The sequence below is a fragment of the Topomyia yanbarensis genome, chromosome 1 (assembly GCF_030247195.1).
Source record: "Topomyia yanbarensis strain Yona2022 chromosome 1, ASM3024719v1, whole genome shotgun sequence".
NCBI classification, from domain to species: domain Eukaryota; kingdom Metazoa; phylum Arthropoda; class Insecta; order Diptera; family Culicidae; genus Topomyia; species Topomyia yanbarensis.
The window spans coordinates 75,636,628-75,657,393 of record NC_080670.1 but is presented as its reverse complement, the minus strand read 5'-3'; the positions used below and the strand labels follow the sequence as shown (position 1 = coordinate 75,657,393).

Genomic DNA, 20,766 nt, shown 5'->3' with positions numbered 1-20,766 from the left:
GATGGGCGCATCTGGTCGCCAGGATGGTGTGCTATGTGTGTGGGGCTTGAACTAGAACAGCTCCTACAAGACAATGGTTACGAGAGTGTTCAGCAGGCCCTTGGTAAGGGAGTGTATAATTTTTATAATGTCGATTGTTGATAACAGGGCCATTTAATGGCGCCGCAATTAAATATAGAAAGTTACTAAATACATTTGATAATAAACAAGACTTCTATTTACATTGCTTTCAATCAGTTAATTTATGTTAGAACTTGCTTTTCCTCTTCTATTTTCTCATTACCGCCTCCAGTGACCGCGTGGATGCAATCGGTCACGGTAGAATCCTTAATTTTTCCTTTTCGCCTGCTACCATTCCTTGACCTTTCGTACAGCTTTTTGTGTCCCATCAAATGACTACGTTCAACGAATCTTTTTCCACACTATTCACAGCCATGGGGTCGTATGCCAACATGCCTGCGAATATGCTGGGTCAAATGTGCTCTTCGAAAAAACTCCTGCCCGCAGAGGTCAAATTTGTACGGGCGTTCGTTTGTATGGATTTGCATGTGCCGAGTCATGTGAGAATATTTTTTAAACTCGCCACCAGACTTCACATCTGAATTCTCGATCTTTGCTGTGGATAAGTTTGTGCTGCGTAAGTTCTTTAGATTCAAGAAACTTTCTACCACAGATGTCGCAACTAAATATTTGATCCGCAAGATTCATATCGATGTGAACACGCTGGTGACGTTTCAAACTGCTGCTTTCTACGTAGCCTTTGCCACAGATATCACACTTATACGGACGCTCGCCAGTATGCATGCGCATGTGGCGAGTGAGTTCAGCACTAGTTATGAATTATTTGCCACAAATATCGCACTTGTGCGATCTCTCACCTGCATGGATAAGTCTGTGTCGCGTGAGACTACTGTTTTCGGTAAACTTCCTACTGCAGATATCGCAAATGCAAGTCTGATCTTTATGGGTAAGCAGGTGCTGATCCAATTGCTCAGAAATGAAAAATTATCTGCCACATATCCAACAACGGTGCCGTCGTTCGCCGGTGTGTATCCGTTTGTGCCGGCTTAGATTTATACCCTTGGTGTATGCTTTACCGCAAATGTCACAGGAGCACGGTCGCGTGCCGGCATGTACGCGCTTGTAAACTGCCAGCTGTCTCTTCTTGTGGAATGATTGGTCACACATCCCGCACTCATAGGCTTTATCGATGGTTGTTTGCAGTACGGTGGCATGTGTGAAATTGTCACCTGGACTTGTTGACTGTGTTGTCTGTCTAGAATGAAAATAGGGAAAAGTGCATTCGATATTAATTTTTTTTTTAAAAAAGCATTCTTATATATTAAAATCTCCGAAAAATGGGTTATGATCTCAAAAAATCTAACTTATTTTCGAAGCATATTGAAGCGGAATAAGCATATCATAACAACTTACCGTTCACCTATCTCCACCTTACCGTCCTATCACATGTATTTTCATAGACCTGTGGCAGGCCGAGATGGGCGCATCTAGTTGCCATTGCCAGGATGGTGTGCTATGTGTGTGGGACACATTTAGGTTCACTAGTCGTATGGGACGACAATACTGGAGATGTAGCTCGGGAAGTCAGGTTTGACTGTTCCAATTCACAACTAAGTCCGATGATTATGCTACCTGCCAGTGGTTCGGTAATTTGTGACTACGGAAATCAAATGTGAATCGTTCATAATATCCATTACATGATCAAATGCGCTGATGGGTTAGGCTTTGGATTCGGCTATATTCCATCGTCATTGAAGCTAGATCATAGAATCATGTTAATTTGAAAGACTGCAAGTGTTATTAGTAGCACAAACAGCTAGCAGCCCAGCTAGTATTGTTCTTTCTGCTTGCAACCAACCTGGTTATATGTCAACGCTAAATTCGCTGTTACAGCTGTATGATCGCTATACTGTCCCATTTGTTATGGGAATCGCCAGGGCCGCAGAGAGAAAATACGGGCCTGGGGGGTCCAACGTACGGGGCCCCACCACTGTGTATTGCCTGAGTGCAAAAAAGTCAATGTTTGAAATCCATTGGAGTTCACTGATATTATGTATAGTACACTGAAATTTTATATTCATGTACCATTTTTTGCTCTAGTTCTTTGTAGTGCCAATGAAGGAAAAAACGTAGAGTTTTTTTATACTTTGGGAGTTTTTAATACCTCTTCGACAGTTTTGACTTTGAAAAGCGCCATTTTTACATTTCTTATAAAAGAAATGTATAGAATTCGCTCAAACTTTCAAGATTTTTTCCGAGGCCCGGAGGGCCGAGTCTTATATACCAATCGACTCAGCTCGACGATTTGGGACAATGTCTGTGTGTGTGTGTATGTAACGGACAAATTCTCATTCGTGTTTCTCAGCAATGGCTGAACCGATCTCATCCAAACCAATTTTAAATGAAAGAACTAAAAACAGTATGAATGCTATTAATTTGTTTTTGATTCTGATGTTTAGTTTCCAAGATATGAATGTTTGAATGCGTAAAAATGGCGTTTTTTGCAGTTTTTTTAAATTATCTGCCGAAATTGACAATATAGATTAACAATTTATATGTTTATAGACAGCTTTAACGAATACCTTTTGAACAAGCTATAGATTGTTGAAATCGGACTATTATCAAAAGAGATATTTAACATTAAATGCGGACGAAAGATTTTTATCATTTCCCATTGCCAGAAATATGATCAAAAAAATGTAATCTATTATTAACGCCAAAATCGCTTATTTTAGGTCAATAGTATCTTCGGAGAATTTAATGCAAGTAATATGCCCTTTCTTTTGGTATTGTGCTTTTGCTGATTAATCCCCCTATGAGTGAGATATTTTCACAAATTTTCGTGGAAGTGATTATATCGAAATGATGCCCTCAGCAAATTTGTAGCTCTTACTTTTGCGAATAACTTTACAAAAGACTTTAAATATCTATTTAGAATACTTTAAAAGTTATGGCTTGTTGTTTGTGGATTACTCTTTGTCGCCTATTTATTGTTCAATATAGTAATAATCCATTGAAATAAGCTAAACATTATTTCGATAAAACGAATTTTGTATTTCATTTTACTATCTGCAACCGCTAGAAATAATCACCGAACACTTCCAGGTTGGAAGGAACTTGATAACTTATCAGTGCAAAAATGTTCATCTGTGCGAACCTTCTGACTGCAATTTTTCTAACTTATAACCTTCGGATCGATCTGAAACATATCGGAAAATGAAATGCGAAAAAAAACTCCAAGCAACGGCGTAGCCTAGAGAAGGTTTTGGGGTTAAACACAATACAACGCCCCCCACCACACCCAAAAAAATATTGGATTGAAGTTGAAAATTTATTGATGCAGACTGACTTAATTCAATATTACAATAACAATTATCTGATCCGTAGCTTGATAACCTGTTGTTGTAAACATCATGAGGACTTTTGATAAATGGTCGAAATGGGGTCCTGATATGTAACTGATCTATTGGTCTTGATATCACAGTTGTCTAATCGATAATCGAACGCCTTTGTGTATAGACGTGTTTTTACGGTCCGCAGTTAATTGTTATTTATTTATCTTTCTACCGTCGCGCGTGTGTTCAATCCTATTAAACAACGGTTATCATAATGAGCTGCAGTGTGACATCTTGTAATATCAGCGACGATCGTTTCTTGTGGCAGTGTGAATTCTGCAGAAAATGTTATCACGCAGCTTGTGTAGGAGTCCAGCGAAATCAAGAAGAATTTATCTCGCACTTCATGATTCCCCTGTGTGCAGATTGCCAGCATAATCTAAAGGTAGGCATAGACACACGAAAAGTGCTGTACCAACAGGAAAAATTATTTGAATCTATAACTACGCAAACGGACTGCAACTTACAAATAGCAGCCGACATAAAAAAGTTCAATTCAATTGTTGACTTATTCGAAAATGTTGAGCTGCAGCTTAAAGAATCAGTGGCGAATGTGAACATAAACACATCGTCGCAAGTGGCAAATGCTGTATCGGCACTATCGCAGGCCATTGACAGTAATTCTTTTAATAAGGCCGATGAGCTGGTCACGCTGAAAAACCATATCACATCACTATTCAACATATCTATGGGATCCACAAAAAAACACATTGAAGAGTATGTAAATGATCTCACTGCCGATTTGACCAGAGAATTGAAAAAAATCTGCAGCGAAGTTCAGAACTTGAGCACCCTTACCATAGATATGGCAGCTCATTGTAATGAACACTACCTGAGTGAATCGCGTCCTACACGTGAAGTTTTAGACGAAGTGAAAATTATAACAAATTCAGTTGGCAGTGACATTCTCAAAGAAGTACAATCTCTTGCCGGCTCAATTAACACTTTGGATAGCAGTATACGCGATGCTTGTTTGCCACCAGCGGGCCCCAGCTTGATGGACGAATTAAATGCCCAATCAACAAAATCGGGTGACTCAGGTCACCGTTCCACTGCCGAAGCCACTGAAGGGTGGCGCTTTTTGGGTTCGAAGAAAGTGTGGCGCTCTGACTGGACGGAGTACGACACACGTAATCAGCATAGAATTCAACAGCAAAAGATGAAAGATAGGGCGATGGCACGAAGAAAAGCTAATAAAAAGCAGTTGCATCGGGTAATAAATGATCGCAATAAAAACAGACACCAACGTAGCCGTAATACTAATGAGACAAATAAACATCAGATATCCAGAAGCAGTTATTATAACTATAACCTCAATGACAACAACAATAGCAACAACAATAGCAATAATAATCGTAACAACAATCGCAACAACAATAGCAGCAATAATCGCAACAACAACAACAATACGCAATGCGGTCGTCCAACAGCTGGCAACTCTCTTCCCCGGGATAAGGATCTACTTGCGGCGGCAAGGGTGCAATTCTCTAGGCCTCCGTTTGAAAATCAGCGTGGTATCAGGTTTCAACGTGGTGAAACACTGAATCCATACCCGGTTGTACATCAATTTAACTCAACTTTCGCACCAGATAGGTTTGTAACCCCTGTCCTGACGAATTCCTTTTCTCAGCGCTGTTCAGCTTGTTCCTGTGAGCATTCGTGTTTTCGTCCAACCTAACGCACTCTTCAGAGGCAGACCATGACGAACCGGTTACGGATGAAAACGGATCAATAGTTTTGCATGATATTTCTAAGTATGACAAATTGCCATTAACTTTATCAGAAACGCTTTCAGAAATTTTGATATATTGTCAAAATTTTAATCGTATGCAGAGCGCATCTAAAATGAGCAAAATCTATAGTAATGTATTGAGCTCCTCTTATTCTGTTATTTTAGGCACTGAAACAAGTTGGAACGATAGCATAAAAAGTGAGGAAATTTTTGGTAGTGGCTTTAACGTATTCAGAGACGACCGAAATCTTTTAGTATCTCAAAAGAAGTCTGGTGGAGGAGTTCTTATAGGCGTTTCGGCTCAATTTAATTCTGAAATTCTTCCCACAGTGAAGTTTAAAGAATTTGAACATGTGTGGGTTAAAGCGAACATTTCAGGTGAAATACATGTTTTTGCCTCTGTATATTTCCCACCAGAGCATGCTAATATATCATCGTATGAAGCCTTTTTCAAAATTGCTGAACAAATTTTATTTGAACTTCCGGTCGAGGTCAAAGTTCACATTTACGGAGACTTTAACCAGCGCAATGCCGATTTTATTCCGGATTCTGAAAATGAAAATATTCTAATCCCAGTCGTAGGAGAAAACGAAACATTGAATTTCATCTTTGACAAAACTGCTAGCATAGGATTAAATCAAATTAATCATGTAAAAAATCAACAGAATTGCTATCTTGACCTTTTATTTACAAACACTCAGGATGATTTCTGTGTATCTGAATCTTTGGCTCCTTTGTGGAAAAATGAAGCTTTTCATACTGCTATTGAATTTTCTTTGTTCATCCATAAAAATCAAGAACCCAACGTCTATGACTTTGAGGAAGTCTTTGAATACCATAAAGCTAATTATGACAATATCAGACGGAAGGTAGGTAATGTCGACTGGCAAAATACTCTTAGGAATGAAGCGAATATTGAAACCGCCCTGGACGTATTTTACAAAATAATTTTCGAAATTATTCATGAAGAGGTGCCCATTAAGAAGAAAAGACGACACGGTAGCTCGAAGCATCCTATTTGGTACAATAGGCAAATTAAAAATCTGAAAAATAGGAAACAAAAAGCCCACAAGCTATACAAGAAAAATCAAAATAACGAGCACTTGGAACAATATCTCGACATTTGCGATAAACTAAATATTGCCATAGATTCTGCACTTGCGGATTACAACTCCAAAACTGAACAGCAGATTAAATCCAGTCCAAAGAATTTTTTTAACTACGTCAAAACTAAATTAAAATCAGATAATTTCCCATCAACAATGCACTTGGATGACAACGTACATAATAGCCCGAAAGAAATCTGCAACCTATTTGCAACATTCTTCCAAGAAATATATACAACTTTTTCTGAACAAGACCGCGATCGCGATTATTTTGCTTTTCTTCCAGATTTTCCTATGGATATTGGCGTCAGTCATGTCATAGTGGAGGACATTTTCAATGCTCTAAACCATTTGGATTCATCAAAAGGTGCTGGCCCTGATGGAATTCCACCATTATTTATGAAAAACCTAGCAACCGAGCTTACAACTCCATTGTTCTGGCTCTTTAATATGTCTTTACAATCTGGAGAGTTTCCCAAAACATGGAAGAGTTCTTTCTTAGTACCTATATATAAATCTGGGAAAAAATCTGACGTTCGCAATTATCGTGGAATAGCCATAATCTCCAGCATTCCGAAACTTTTTGAATCAATCATTAACGAAAAAATATTTCTTCAAATAAAAAACAGAATTACTAACCTCCAACATGGCTTCTTCAAAGGTCGTTCGACCTCAACAAATTTACTAGAATTTATTAACTATTCACTGATTGCAATGGACAATGGAAACTACGTGGAAGCACTTTACACAGACTTTAGTAAAGCATTTGATCGAATCGACATCCCAATGTTACTTTATAAATTAAAAAAGATGGGAATTGAGCCTGAGCTGCGTACGTGGTTAGAATCATATCTATCCAACCGCCAGCAAATAATCAAATTCAAAGGAAAGCAATCTAATCCAATTGAAGTCACCTCAGGAGTTCCACAAGGCTCTCATTTAGGACCTCTATTGTTTATTTTATATGTGAACGATATTTCCTTCCTTCTCAAAAAACTGAAAGTACTAATCTATGCCGATGACATGAAACTTTACTTGGAGATAAGAAATGCCGAGGATATTGATACATTCCAAAACGAAATTCTAGTTTTCCACACGTGGTGTCAAAAAAGCCTCCTACAGCTAAACGTGAAAAAATGCAATTCAATCACTTTTAGTCGAAAACGACAAACATCGAATGTTGTGATTACCTTAGGAAGACAGACTGTAGCAAAATGTGAAAGAATTAGGGATTTAGGCGTTATATTAGATTCCAAGTTAAATTTTATTGATCATTATAACACAATTATTCACAAAGCTAACAACATGCTCAGTTTTATAAAACGCTTTAGTTATCATTTTGTAGATCCGTATACAATCAAAACATTATATATTGCTTATGTTAGGTCGATATTGGAATATTGCAGCATCGTTTGGTGCCCTTTTTCAAGCACACATGAAGAAAGAATAGAATCTGTACAAAAACAATTCATATTATTTGCCCTTCGTAAACTAGGTTGGATAGCATTTCCTTTGCCATCTTATGAAGCACGCTGCATGCTTATCAATATACAAACATTGAAGGAACGTCGTGAATTTGCAATGCTTTCGTTCATTAATAATATCGTCTCGCATCGTATTGATTCAGCCGAAATTTTATCCAAATTGAACTTTTATGCACCTTCTCGACAGCTACGAAACCGAAGCATATTCTCAATAACTCCATATCGCACAAATTATGCTAAATATGGCCCTATAAATCGAATGATGGCTGTTTATAACCGCTATTGCGAATCAATTGATTTTACAATGTCCAAACTAAAACTCTCACAATATTTTATACATAAAAGAAATTCTAACGCATAAGAAAATGATTCTGTAAAAGCTGAAATAGTTTTATTTATAATAAAATTACGTATATATATATTTTAGTAAATAAGAAAAATGTAAACAATACTGTAACTATACCAGTCTACATCGATTGACGAAATAAATAAATAAATAAATAAATAAAATAATAGCATCTATATCAAATTCCTGCCTGAAAACATTCCAATAGAAAATTCCAGAGTTCTGTAATCAATCATAATCCTCAGATTTATTTTTAAATTGAGCTCGTTTTTGTAGAAATGTACTGTAATAAGGGTCTTTATTTAATAGGAAGCGAAGTTAAAATTGATTTAATGTCTATGAAACATAGAACTGCTCACCAAAAAAAATGCATAACTTTCAACATTTGCTAAAAATGTTTTTGCCTTTCTCATTCACTCTAAAATTCGTCAATCTAATCCCGACCCGGAGGGCTGAGTGTCATATACCAATCGACTGAGTTCGTCGAGATCGGAAAATGTGACCTCTGTTTCTCAGAGATGGCTGAACCGATTTGCACAAAGTTAGTCTCAAATGAAAGGTACTACCTTCCCATCGGCTGCTATTGATTTTTTTTTATTGATTGGACTTCCGGTTCCGGAGTTACGAGTTGAAGAGTGCAATCACACAGCAAATTCCCATATAAACTGAAATGAAAAATTTTCAAAATCAAATTTGTATTTTTGATGCAAAATGACTTTAAAATTCATGAAACATTGAGATGTTTGACAAAAATTGACTTTTTTGGACTTTGGTACATTTTTGCCTTTCTAATATAGAAAGGTTATACAATCACTCTAAAAATCGTCAATCATACCGGCCCGGAGGAAGTATGCAGTGAGGGGTTGCTACTTTAAAATTAAAACTAGTTTAAAATTTCTTAACAAGTTGAAAATTTTCGGCAGGACCTGGACCTCCCGGATCTTTCTCCATGATCCACCGCTGGTTTCAAGCGGTGTTTCAGTATCACATAGTATCTCAAGATCGTGGCTGTCGATCCATTGTATGTATGTGCAAATCGTAGTGAACATGTAATATTCATTTCCACCATTGTATTGAACATAACCAGCCATGGAATCGTAGTCTGGACAAATGAGAAAAGCACAATTGCACCACTAGGTGGATTAAAACAGGTTTTTATTTTGGGAATGCGTCGAGTTGAGACGAAAACGTAATGTGATTAATAACGAGGATAACACTTTCCGAATGTAGAGAAAAATTTATGAAAAATGACGATTTCCATTCGACTCTAGCAGGTTTTGGAATTTTTTAATAGTTTTATTTTTTATTTAACCGTGATTTTTTAATAAATAGTGACCATCGCTTTACAACGTAGTCTATTTTTCATGGCTTGCGGTGAGCACGATCTCTCGAATTGCTGAACTGAAAATTATGGAATAGAAATTAATTTTTAGAATTCTTTACAGATTTAACTCGCCGCGCAGATGGCTCTGAATTAGACCCGCTGGTGCCCTAAGACGATTTCGCTAGATTTTCAGAGCACTGTGCACCCAGTGCATTAAGGCAAGTGACGGAAGGTTATCGAAAAGATTCGTGAAAATGAAAATTCCAGTAATGATGATGATTTTCCCAAACGGTTCGTTTTCGAGAGGTTTTTATTTGTTCTTTGGCATTAGGATTAGCGATAATAATTCAAATCAAGGATACTACTGGGAAGTCACCTTTAGAAAAATATCAGGAGCTGCGATTTCAATTTTCTTAGTTCTCAGTCGCGTTGGAAATTTGTGTAAAGTATAAACTTCAAATCGATTAAAAAAAATTTCGATTTTTTGGTTCAGTACAATATATAACCCCTTTAGGAAAATTCAGTTTTCCCACCACAATTTAGATATTTTATCAACAGAGCATTAACAATAATTGGTTGGTATGTCTATTTTATGGGCCATTTTTTCGCTTTCCCATTGATTTGGTTTGAGATTTCTAGCACTGATGTTGTCCTATGCTGATTTGAGCGATTCTCCGAGTCCTGCCACTATCCCATATAGTATGTGTTATCAAAAACATCGCGAAGCATCATGTTCTAAATGTTCTCAAACGATATAATATCCGAAGAGAGTGATAAGAGTTATAAGAAATGTCTCATCACACTGTTAGGTGGATTAAAACCGTTTTGTTAATAGTATTTGTAAAAGTAAGGAAATTGCAAGATTAAAAATATAGTAATTACAAAAATTAAAAATATCCAACGGGCGACCAACGGCAAAAGATAAAACAACAATAGGAAAACTAAATATTAAAAGAATGTACAAAAGAGCTAAAAATAACAAAATCAACCAAATAAACAAATTAATGTCAATTGTCAAAAAAGGTTTAATCGAGAAAAACCAAAACAAAACCGATAAAAAATTGATAAAGGAAAACAGGAAACTAGAAAAACATATTGCGAAGATTAAAAAAGTCGAACGTTATTGAACAAATGGTGAAAATAATGAAAAATCGATAGAGAAGTAGGAAATTTTTTTAGAATCAATGAAAATGAAAAAAAAAACTACTAAAAAGAATACAAACATTAATACAAAAAATGCATAAAACTGAAAAACTCGATAAATCAAGAATAATAAAATTTATTTCACATTAAAAACAAGACATATTTAAAGCAATAGAAAAAAAATAAATAAAACTTTGAGAATGTATAAAACTAGAGGAGTATATATAAAAGACAAGAATAAAATAACCATAAAGAAATTAAAAAAAATGAACGAACCAGAAAAATTTGGAAAGCTGGAAAATTTAAATGATGAAAAGACGAAAAAGTAAAGAAAATTGGAAGTATTGAACAAAAACGGAGCAAACAGACAAAATGGAAAACAAAAAATAATAGGAAAAAGCCAACATGGTATACTATAGAAACACAAAAATGAAGATATTAACACGAAAAAAATGAATAAAATGGATACTATTTAAAGAATAGAAAAAGTACTAGAAATGAAATTTGAAATAAATTCAAACAACTAACTAAATGTAAAATTAAGAAAAAGTGCGCATAGTGTTAAGAAAAGATAAATCAAATGTTTTTTAGGAAAATAAAAAAATATCAATGTTAACGTATTTTCCTCAACTGAAAAAGTATTTTCAAAATAGGTTAAATGGATAACATGTAGAAATAACAATAACGAATTAAATCTTAAGAAAAAACGTATAAAAATAAAAAAATATATTAAATGAACAATGGGAAAAAATAAAACTACGATAAACGGAAAGCTAAAAACTGGAAAATGAGGGAAAAAATAGGAGAAAGGTAAAAAAATAAATAATAAGACAAATTGGAATGAATTTGAATAAGTAAAATTGCTTTTGGAAATGCAAACAATATGAAAATAAAAAAGGAAATAGGAAAACGCTATGACAAGAATAAATGTAGCAAATAGACAAATTCTAAAAATTAGATGGAATGACAAAAGAAATAAATAAAAAAGCAAGGTATATAAATATGAAACAATAAGAAAAAAATTAAGAAAGCAGAATTTTCTCAAAAAAATGCGAATAATATGAAATAACAGAGAAAAAACTATAAAATAAAATAAGTGTTACCAATAGAAAAAAAAGCTAAAGAAAGGAACGTAAAAAATGGATAAAATAAAATTATGCAAAAAGATAAAAAAGGCAGAATCGTACAATTGTAGAAATACAAATACAAACATGAATCAAATTTCAAATAAGGGTTTTGGTTGGATTTACGCTATGCTGGTTTCGAAAACATTCATATTCCTATAAAAACATGGATTGTTCTTTTATTTGTGTTGGTGTGTTAGCACACCAACACAAATATTTTACAAGAATGTTGTAACTGATTTCTAGAAAATAGTTCAAAAATAAAAATAAAATCGTTACGTTCAGGAAGCGACGTTCAAAATCTCACGCTCACTCCTCCAAAATGAAAAGATTTTGTATGCGAATTTAACTTGCTACATTAGTTAGCTAATCTTGCTAACTAGTTGATTTAGTTTGGTAGCAGAGTTCAATTTTCTCTTCGAACTCAATCAAACACAATTTAGCAATTTAGTTGAACGTATGCATCTTAGAATCATTGGCAGCTGAAGGATTGTGAACTGAGAGATCTTCTCTTCATGCTCCATGACATATAAAATTCAAAACAAAACTATTAAAATGTTAGTAGAATTTTCGCTATTCTAGTTACCTCATACACAAGATATTGAATTTTTAATTGTATTCTCAAATAAATTTTTGTCGAAAAAGTATTTGTCAAAATTTTGGTTTCTGTTAAAAATCCGGGCCCCCTTCAAAACTCCGGGCCCGGGGGGAAACACCCCGGTCCCCCCCCCCCTCTCGGCGGCCCTGGGAATCGCTAATAACATGGGACAGTTATGCTTAGAGCACCAGATTCTAAAAGCGACCAATTTTGGCCAATCACTGGAGACAAAATCACGCGTAACAATATAATAATAAATTAAATTATTGCTGAGTAATTTTTGTTGTACATGAATAAAACATATCTATTTTCTCGTTACCTATGGCTAAATAACCATTAGAAAGGTTATGAGTTTATGTTGTCGCATTTTATAATCATTTATACTATTTTCAAGCGCTCGATTTTCAAGATGCGACTCGCACTTTAACCACCCCTTCACCGCGCCATCAAAATATAAATAAGTCATACTCCTAATGAACTAATATTTATTAAAACATTTACTAAATAAAAACATAGACCTGATAGTTCGTTTGCAAAAAACACCAAAGCACAGTGAGTTGGTGTTAAAACTCTATCTTTGATCCTAGTGCTGCAGGATTTTGCCAACATTTATACTATTTTCATTCAAAAAAAGTATCACGTGTACACTATGTATATGGACTTCCAAATTTGGTAATTGTTACGAATCACACTCGGCCTGGCCTTGGGTACAAGATAATAACTGCTTGATCTCCCACGAGCATAGTCCTGCTGGAGTGTTTGCCTTGCCCGATACCGGGGCAGCCTGTCCTCTTGTGAATCGGAACCGCTGAACCTTCCGATGAGGGTATGTCCAACGGTATTACCGATGGAGCCGATCGCTACACTACCAGCAGTAGCTGCGATTTGAGCAATTAATCCAGATGCCTGGTGGGGAGCTACCATTGGTGCAGCGACAGCCGAGTGTGACGCAGGCTGGATCATCGGCTAACTCGATTCCGGCGAGGTGGAGCGGCTGCAATTGGTGCGGACCTATGAAGCGATGTATATAATTTCAAGGACATTTGCACCGCAATTACCAGAGATCATCAAAATGTTTCGTGGCTAACGTTGTAATTCAGCAAAAAAACAAAAGTTAAATTGATCGCAACAAATAAAATCGCTTTCTTTAACGAATCGTGGACAAGAAAAATCCAAATGCCAAATTTAACGGAACATTGCCTAATGACGTCAAATAAAAATGAAAGCCTAGCGAGCTTGTTAATACAAGATATTCGCATTTAAAAGCGAACCAAATCAAGTTTCTTATATTATGGTCGAATACAAAAAATTCCAATCCTATGTAAACAAGCTCTGCGAACTGTCAAAAAAGTGAGGTTAAACATTTTCATCCAATGTTCATACAGGGAGAGGTTCATTTTAGTTTGTTTACATTGCTAATGAATTTTGTACTGCGATTCACCACTTCATTTACCGCGTTGCCAAAACTTAAGTGAAAGTATTCAAAGCAGTGCTGCCCAAACGCACATTTTAAGTTCCACCATTCTTGCTGAGGTGAAAAAAATATTCAACATTCTTGCATATTTCAAATTTTAAAAAAATCATTAAAAAATCATGATAGCTCCTAAAAATTTCATTTTTACGGAAATGTTCTTATAAATGTGTAATCTTTCGATTAAAAATAAGAAAAACAGGTGTTAGGTCGGACGAGAAAGATCTATTGAAAGCAACTGGGCCACACAGCCACTTATTGTGGCAATAAAAAACGGTGCAGCAAATGCGAGGGAGTGCATGAGGATGACGCTTGCGGTGGAGAAACTAAAAAGTGTATTTACTGCGGGGGCCCTTCGCATGCTCTTAAGTCATGCCCGGCGTACAAGCAGCGCGGGGATAAAATTAGGCGCTCCCTTAAGGATCGCTCGAGGCACTCTTATGCAGAAATGCTAAAGAATGCTTCGCCATCTGTCCCTTCCGAAAATTCCTTTGCTCGTTTGGCTCATGGTGAGCAGGGTTGTTAATACGATACATTTTTCACGATAATTTATCGGCGTTACTCGTTAACGATAATGTATCGTCATCGGAAACTCCGTTAAAGATAATGTATCGTCGCCTTCATCGTCATCGTCGATAATTGTATCATCGTTTTCATCGTCATGGTCGGTTCATCGGTTATCGCGATACATTTTGCGTTACTTTCCCATTTATTGGAGTTGAAGTTGATCCGGTTAACTTTCAATTGTTTAGAAATAAATACCTATTGAAGGACATGTTGTTGGCAGTTGAAAATCAATAGTTTTGGAAATTTTCTATGCACAGCGGGGTCCAACGATGCGTCAAAATGAAATTATTTAAACTTTTTGGGAAAGTGTATTATATTGAAGGGATATTGTTGGCAATTGAAAATCAATAATTTTGGACATTTCAATACGCAGAAGGGTCCGACGATGTGTCAAAATTGAATTTTTAACTTTTCAAGTAAGTTTGTGCACAGAAGAGTCCCAGGTGCACAGTGTTTCCAAGCGGCAAAAAGGTGATCAAAATTGTTTTGACCATGAAAAAAACAAATTTTGAGCTATTGTGTAATTAGTAATTTATAGCACGCAAAATTGTAGTGTATTGAAAAAAACTTCTAAACCACTATTATTAGGCCATTCACACATTACACTACACATTTTAGTGGTGTGGTGATTAACAGATTTTATTATAATCTTAATTTAAACTAGAAGATTTCGGATTTTAAAAAAGAGAATATACATACATATTTCCAATGTTTGATTACCTTTTCTAGTTAGGATGCTTTTAGCCCCCTCTTTCTTCTCTACACTATGTAACAAGATGCTTCATTCTTCCTTCTTTTACCCTTAAATATGTAGTGTAATTTATGTACGGCGTCATAATAGAGTTTTATTCGTTTTTTGAATACAGTGAAGACCCGTTTTTATCAGCCCCTTGGCGAATTTTAGGCTGATAAATCGATGACATTGGCAAAATCGGCACATATTTTTTCTAGTTCTGAAGAGACGAAGTCGAAACGCAAACACCTGGACTAACATATTTTTTCTTTCTTTTTAATAAATCGGAGCGGTTAAAATATTCTTCTTTAGTCCCTCGACAAAGCCTCTTAACCCGTTCTGATCATTTAGTAAAAATTTCCCTTAAGGAGGTCTTACAGTACAGTAGTATTATTTTTGTGTATTTTGCATCTAAGAAAAATATGCTAAAGAAGGAATTTACTCGAATTTGACTTGAACGTAGGCTAGAGCCCACCGAACGATTTTGATAGTGTTTGTTTTACAGATTCGTATTGGTATTCGTCTGCGGACATTTGGAACATTTTGAAATTCTACAAAATTACCAGGAACAGTATTTTTAATAGCAATTTTCAGGGGTATGTCAAAGAAATCTCCACAAATATAATTTAAAATCGACAGATAGACACATAGTCTCTTCAGCGAAGTTAGTACTTAAGATATTCTCAACAACTTTGCCAAAGAAAGTTTTTTTTTATTTTCATAAATGACCAAACAAAAACTTGCTGCTCAGCTTTAGAGGGATTAATCACCCAACTAATACTTTTTAAATGCAATATAAATATAAATAAACTTTGCTGAAGACACTATAGCTAAAAAATGTTTTTCGTGGTTCAAAGAATTTCTTTCACCTTTTTGCCACTTTGGAAACACTGTGCACTGGTGGATCCTCCTGTGAATTGAAAATGTCCAAAACTATCGATTTTCAACCGCCAACAACCTGCCCTTGAATATAAAAAGTTCGCGTAAAATTGAAAAAAAATCTATTTTGACGCACCGACGGTACATTGAAAATGCCCAAAACTATTGATTTTCACTTATCAATAACTTCTTCGATATAATAAACTTTCCCCAAAAGTTGAAAAAATCCGTTTTGACACATCGTCGAACCCCCTGTGTATTGAAAATGTCCAAAACTATTGATTGTCAACTGCCAATAACTTTCCTTTCAATATAAAACTCTCCCGAAAAGTTGACAAAAATCCATTTTGACACATCGTCGGACCCCCCTGTGCATAGAAAATGTCCAAAACTATTGATTTTCAACTGCCAACAACATGTCCTTCAATAGTTATTTATTTCAAAACAATTGAAAGTTAACCGCATCAACTTCAACTCCAATAAACGGGAAAGTAACGCAAAATGTATCGCGATAACCACCGATGAATTATCGACGATGACGATGAATCCGACGATAAATTATCGTTAACGGAGTTTCCGATGACGTTGACGGGTGGTTAACGTTATCGACGATGACGATTAACTATCGATTAACAACCCTGTGGTGAGCAGGAATCTGACGATCCACAAGAGGGAACATCTTTTGTTAACCCGGGGGAATCTAGGAAGAGGAGAAAGCTAGCCTCCCCTAGACTGCCTCGTAAGGGTGCCAAGGTGTCCTCCTCTGCGAGTGCGCCAACTACATTTAATAAATCAAACGGAAGTGGTGCCCAAAAGCCGAAGCAAATTGCTCCAGGACTTGGAAATTTTAATTCTAACAAGGAGTATCCACCATTTCCAGGGACACCAAAAACCCCAAGTGTCTCCTTTTCTCAAACAGATACTCAATCCAGTAATGGACTAATGAAATTTTCTGACATAGTGGACCTAATTTTCACAGCTTTCAATGTTACTGATCCTCTTAAAAGCATTCTAATACGTTTTCTCCCTATAGTGCAAACATTTTTGAAGCAGTTGACTGCCAAATGGCCCCTCCTTGCAGCGATCGTATCCTTCGATGGCTAAGTCATCAAACGAGGTCACTGATTCGATCACTGTCTTACAGTGGAATTGCAGAGGTATCGTTCCGAAAATCGATTCCTTCAAATTTTTACTAAACAGTTTAAAATGCGATGTTTTCGCATTATGTGAAACTTGGTTAACTTCCAATATAAATCTCAACTTCCATGACTTTAATATAATTCGTGTGGATCGAAAAAACCCTTATGGAGGAGTACTTTTGGGGATTAAAAAGTGCTATTCTTTCAACCGAATTAACCTCCCTTAGACACCAGACATTGAAATTGTCGCTTGTCAAGTTATAATCAAAGGTAAAAACCGTTGCATTGCTTCCATCTACATTCCTTCTAGAGCCTCGGTAGGGCACCGAACGCTTTGTAATATCACGGAATCCTTACCGGCACCGCGGCTAGTTCTGGTAGACTTTAACTCGCACGGTACGGTATGGGGCTGTCTTCATGATGATAATAGATCAACAATAATCCAAGATCTTTGCGACAATTTCAACATGACCATCTTAAACACGGGAGAAATGACGCGGATTCCTACACCACCAGCACGCTCATTCGTTTACGAGCGGTCTATCGAGAAGCAAGTGTTTTTTCCAGTCCGTCATTGTTAGATAAAAAATCGTACTAATCCCCGTTCAAGGTTATCTTGCACATTCTCTACCTCTCGAGGTTTTGGACTTTTTTATTCTTTTGTGCGTGTGTTAACAGTTAGGCCGTCCTCAACCTTTTGTTCGCGTAGTGAGGATTGAACAATAGCCAGCTATATAAGCTGGACTGGTGCGTCATGGGGAACAAATTTACAGATAAGTAAAATCTACCTCTCAGAAACATTTACGGCTTATTCCCGTCTGCGCGGGTGCTAACCCCGTGCGTCGACGGTGTCGATGGCTCCCTCCCCGGACAACCAAATGGAGGTCGAATCGACTCCCAAGGCTCTTCCCCGACCCAAACAATATCCAGAGCTCTCGACCGGTCCCTTTGTGGTCTTCTTTCGGCCCAAAACAAAATCGCTGAATCTATTACAGATTTCAAAAGACCTAACGGAACGGTTCTCGGCTGTGACCGAAATAAGAAAGGTCCGCTCAGACAGGGTCAGGGTCGTGTTGGCTAATTCAAAGCAGGCAAACGATATTGCTTGCTGCTAGCACTTTACGAAGGACTATTACGTGTATATTCCAGCTGTAAAAGTACAGTCTGAAGGCGTTGTCACCGATGAGAGTTTGACTTGCGAAGAGTATGGGGTTGGCCGTTTTAGAGACCGCTTACTTCAGCCAGTGAAAATACTAGAGTGTAAGCGTTTGCACTCAGTAGGAGTTGCGGGGGATGGTTCAAAAACGTACCCCCAATCAAACTCTTATCGGGTGACCTTCGCTGGTACCGCTTTGCCAAATTACGTCCTCTTGCACAGGGTTCGTCTGCCTGTGCGTCTGTTTGTGCCGCGGGTCATGAATTGCACAAAGTGTAAACAATTGGGTCACACAGCCACCCATTGTAGCAATAAGACCCGCTGTGGAAAATGCGGTGAGAATCATGTGGATTATTCGTGCAGTAAGAATGCTGAGAAGTGTCCTTACTGTGCAGAGATTCTGCATGATATCTCGGCATATCCCGCGTACAAACTACGCGGGGATAAACTAAAACGTTCCCTTGCGGGACGATCCGAACGTTCTTTCGAAGAAATGCTAAAGAAAGCTACGCCACCAACCTCAACAAACATCTATGCTCACTTGCCTCCTAACGAAGGCGAGACTGATGACCCACAAGAGGGAACATCTACTAGGGTATCTAGAAGTTATAGTTTCCTCTCCTAAAGTTCCTTGTAAAGGCCAGAAGATGTCCCTAGCCGGGGCTCCGAAAGTGACATCTCTTAGAAGTGTTGCAACCAAGCCGAAGCAATTAGCTCCTGGTCTCGGAGGATTAAACTCAGAGAAGGAGTTCCCAGCACTTCCCGGAACATCAAAAATCCCAAGTGTTCCTCTGTTTCAGTTCGAGAATAATCGCGGCACCGGAATTATCAAACTCTCGGACATTGTGGACTGGATAATAAAAACTTTCAATATAACTAATCCTATTAAAAGTCTGTTGTTAGCTCTTCTACCTACCGTAAAAACATTTTTAAAGCAGTTGACTGCGAAATGGCCCCTCCTTTCAGCGATTGTATCCTTCGATGGGTAACTCATCTAACGAGGTCACGGATTTGATCACTGTTCTACTGTGGAATTGCAGAAGTATCATCCCAAAAATAGATTCGGAGAAAACTGAGCTAGTTGTATTTTCTAAGAAGCGTAAACCAGCAAAACTACTGCTTCTATTAATGGGTCAAACCATCGCTCAGGTCTTCACAGTAAAATATCTAGGGGGCTGGTTCGACTCGAAAGGTACTTGGGGATGCCATATTCGGTATCTGAAACAGAAATGCCAGCAAAGGATCAACTTTCTTCGTACAATAACCGGAATATGGTGGGGTGCCCACCCAGGAGATCTAATTAGGTTGTATCAAACAACGATACTGTAGGAAATGGAATACGGATGCTTCTGCTTTCGCTCCGCCGCGAACATACATTTCATCAAACTCGAAAGAATTCAGTATCGTTGTTTGCGTATCGCCTTAGGGTACATGCAATCGACCCATACGATGAGTCTCGAAGTGCTGTCGGGCGTTCTCCCGTTGAAAAATAGATTTTGGAAACTCTCATATCGATTGCTCATTCGATGCGATATCTTGAACCCGGTGGTGATTGAAAATTTCGAAAGGCTTGTTGAGCTCAATTCTCAGACCCGTTTCATGTCCCTGTACTTTGGCTACATGGCGCAGAATATTAACCCTTCTTCTTACAATCCCAACCGTGTTCATTTCATAAATACTTCTGAATCTACTGTTTTCTTCGACACATCCATGAAAGACGAGATTAGTTCCAAACATTTTTTACAATAAATTCCGAGAAGTCGACTGTTCTAAGATGTTTTATACTGACGGATCAAACCTCGAAGGGTCAACTGGCTTCGGTATTTTCAATCAAAAGTTCAACGCCTCCTACAAACTCAATGACCCCGCTTCAGTTTACGCCGCAGAACTAGCTGCTATTCAGTATACCCTTGGAGTCATTGACACATTACCCGCAGGCCATTACTTCATCGTCTCGGATAGTCTGAGTTCTATTGACGCTATTCGCTCGATGAAATATGGAAGCACTCCTCGCATTTTTTGGGGAAAATACGGAAGCTACTGAGTGCGTTATCTGACAAATCTTTCTACATTACCTTGGTATGGGTCCCTTCTCATTGCTCCATTCCGAGCAATGAGAAGGCGGACTCCTTAGCTAAGGCGGGTGCCCTAGAAGGTGACGTTTTTGAAAGACCAATTTGCTTCCACGAATTTTTCAGTATTACTCATCAGAGAACTTTCGAAAGTTGGCAAACCTCGTGGAGCAATGGGGAGCTAGGAAGGTGGCTACATTCGATAGTCCCTAAGGTATCGACGAAACCTTGGTTCAAGGGGATGGATGTGGGTCGTGACTTCATTCGTATGATGTCCCGACTCATGACAAACCATTACACGCTGGATGCTCATCTCCGGCATATTGGGCTCGTGGAGAGTGGTATCTGCGCTTGTGGCGACGGCTATCACGATATTGAGCACATTGTCTGGGCGTGCACCGAGTACAGTTCCGCCAGATCTCGGCTTATGGACACCCTCCGGGCCCGAGGAAGACCACCCAACGTCCCGGTTCGAG

General features: G+C 37.6%; 1 protein-coding gene across 1 annotated transcript; it reads left to right on the top strand.

The window, feature by feature from the left end:
• Positions 1–3,630: 3,630 nt before the first annotated feature.
• Positions 3,631–5,009, top strand: LOC131696267 (integrator complex subunit 1 homolog). Its single transcript, XM_058984818.1, has 3 exons — positions 3,631–4,629; positions 4,699–4,937; positions 5,006–5,009. The coding sequence occupies exons 1-3, from the start codon at positions 3,631–3,633 to the stop codon at positions 5,007–5,009; spliced, it is 1,242 nt and encodes a 413-aa protein (XP_058840801.1).
• Positions 5,010–20,766: the final 15,757 nt, after the last annotated feature.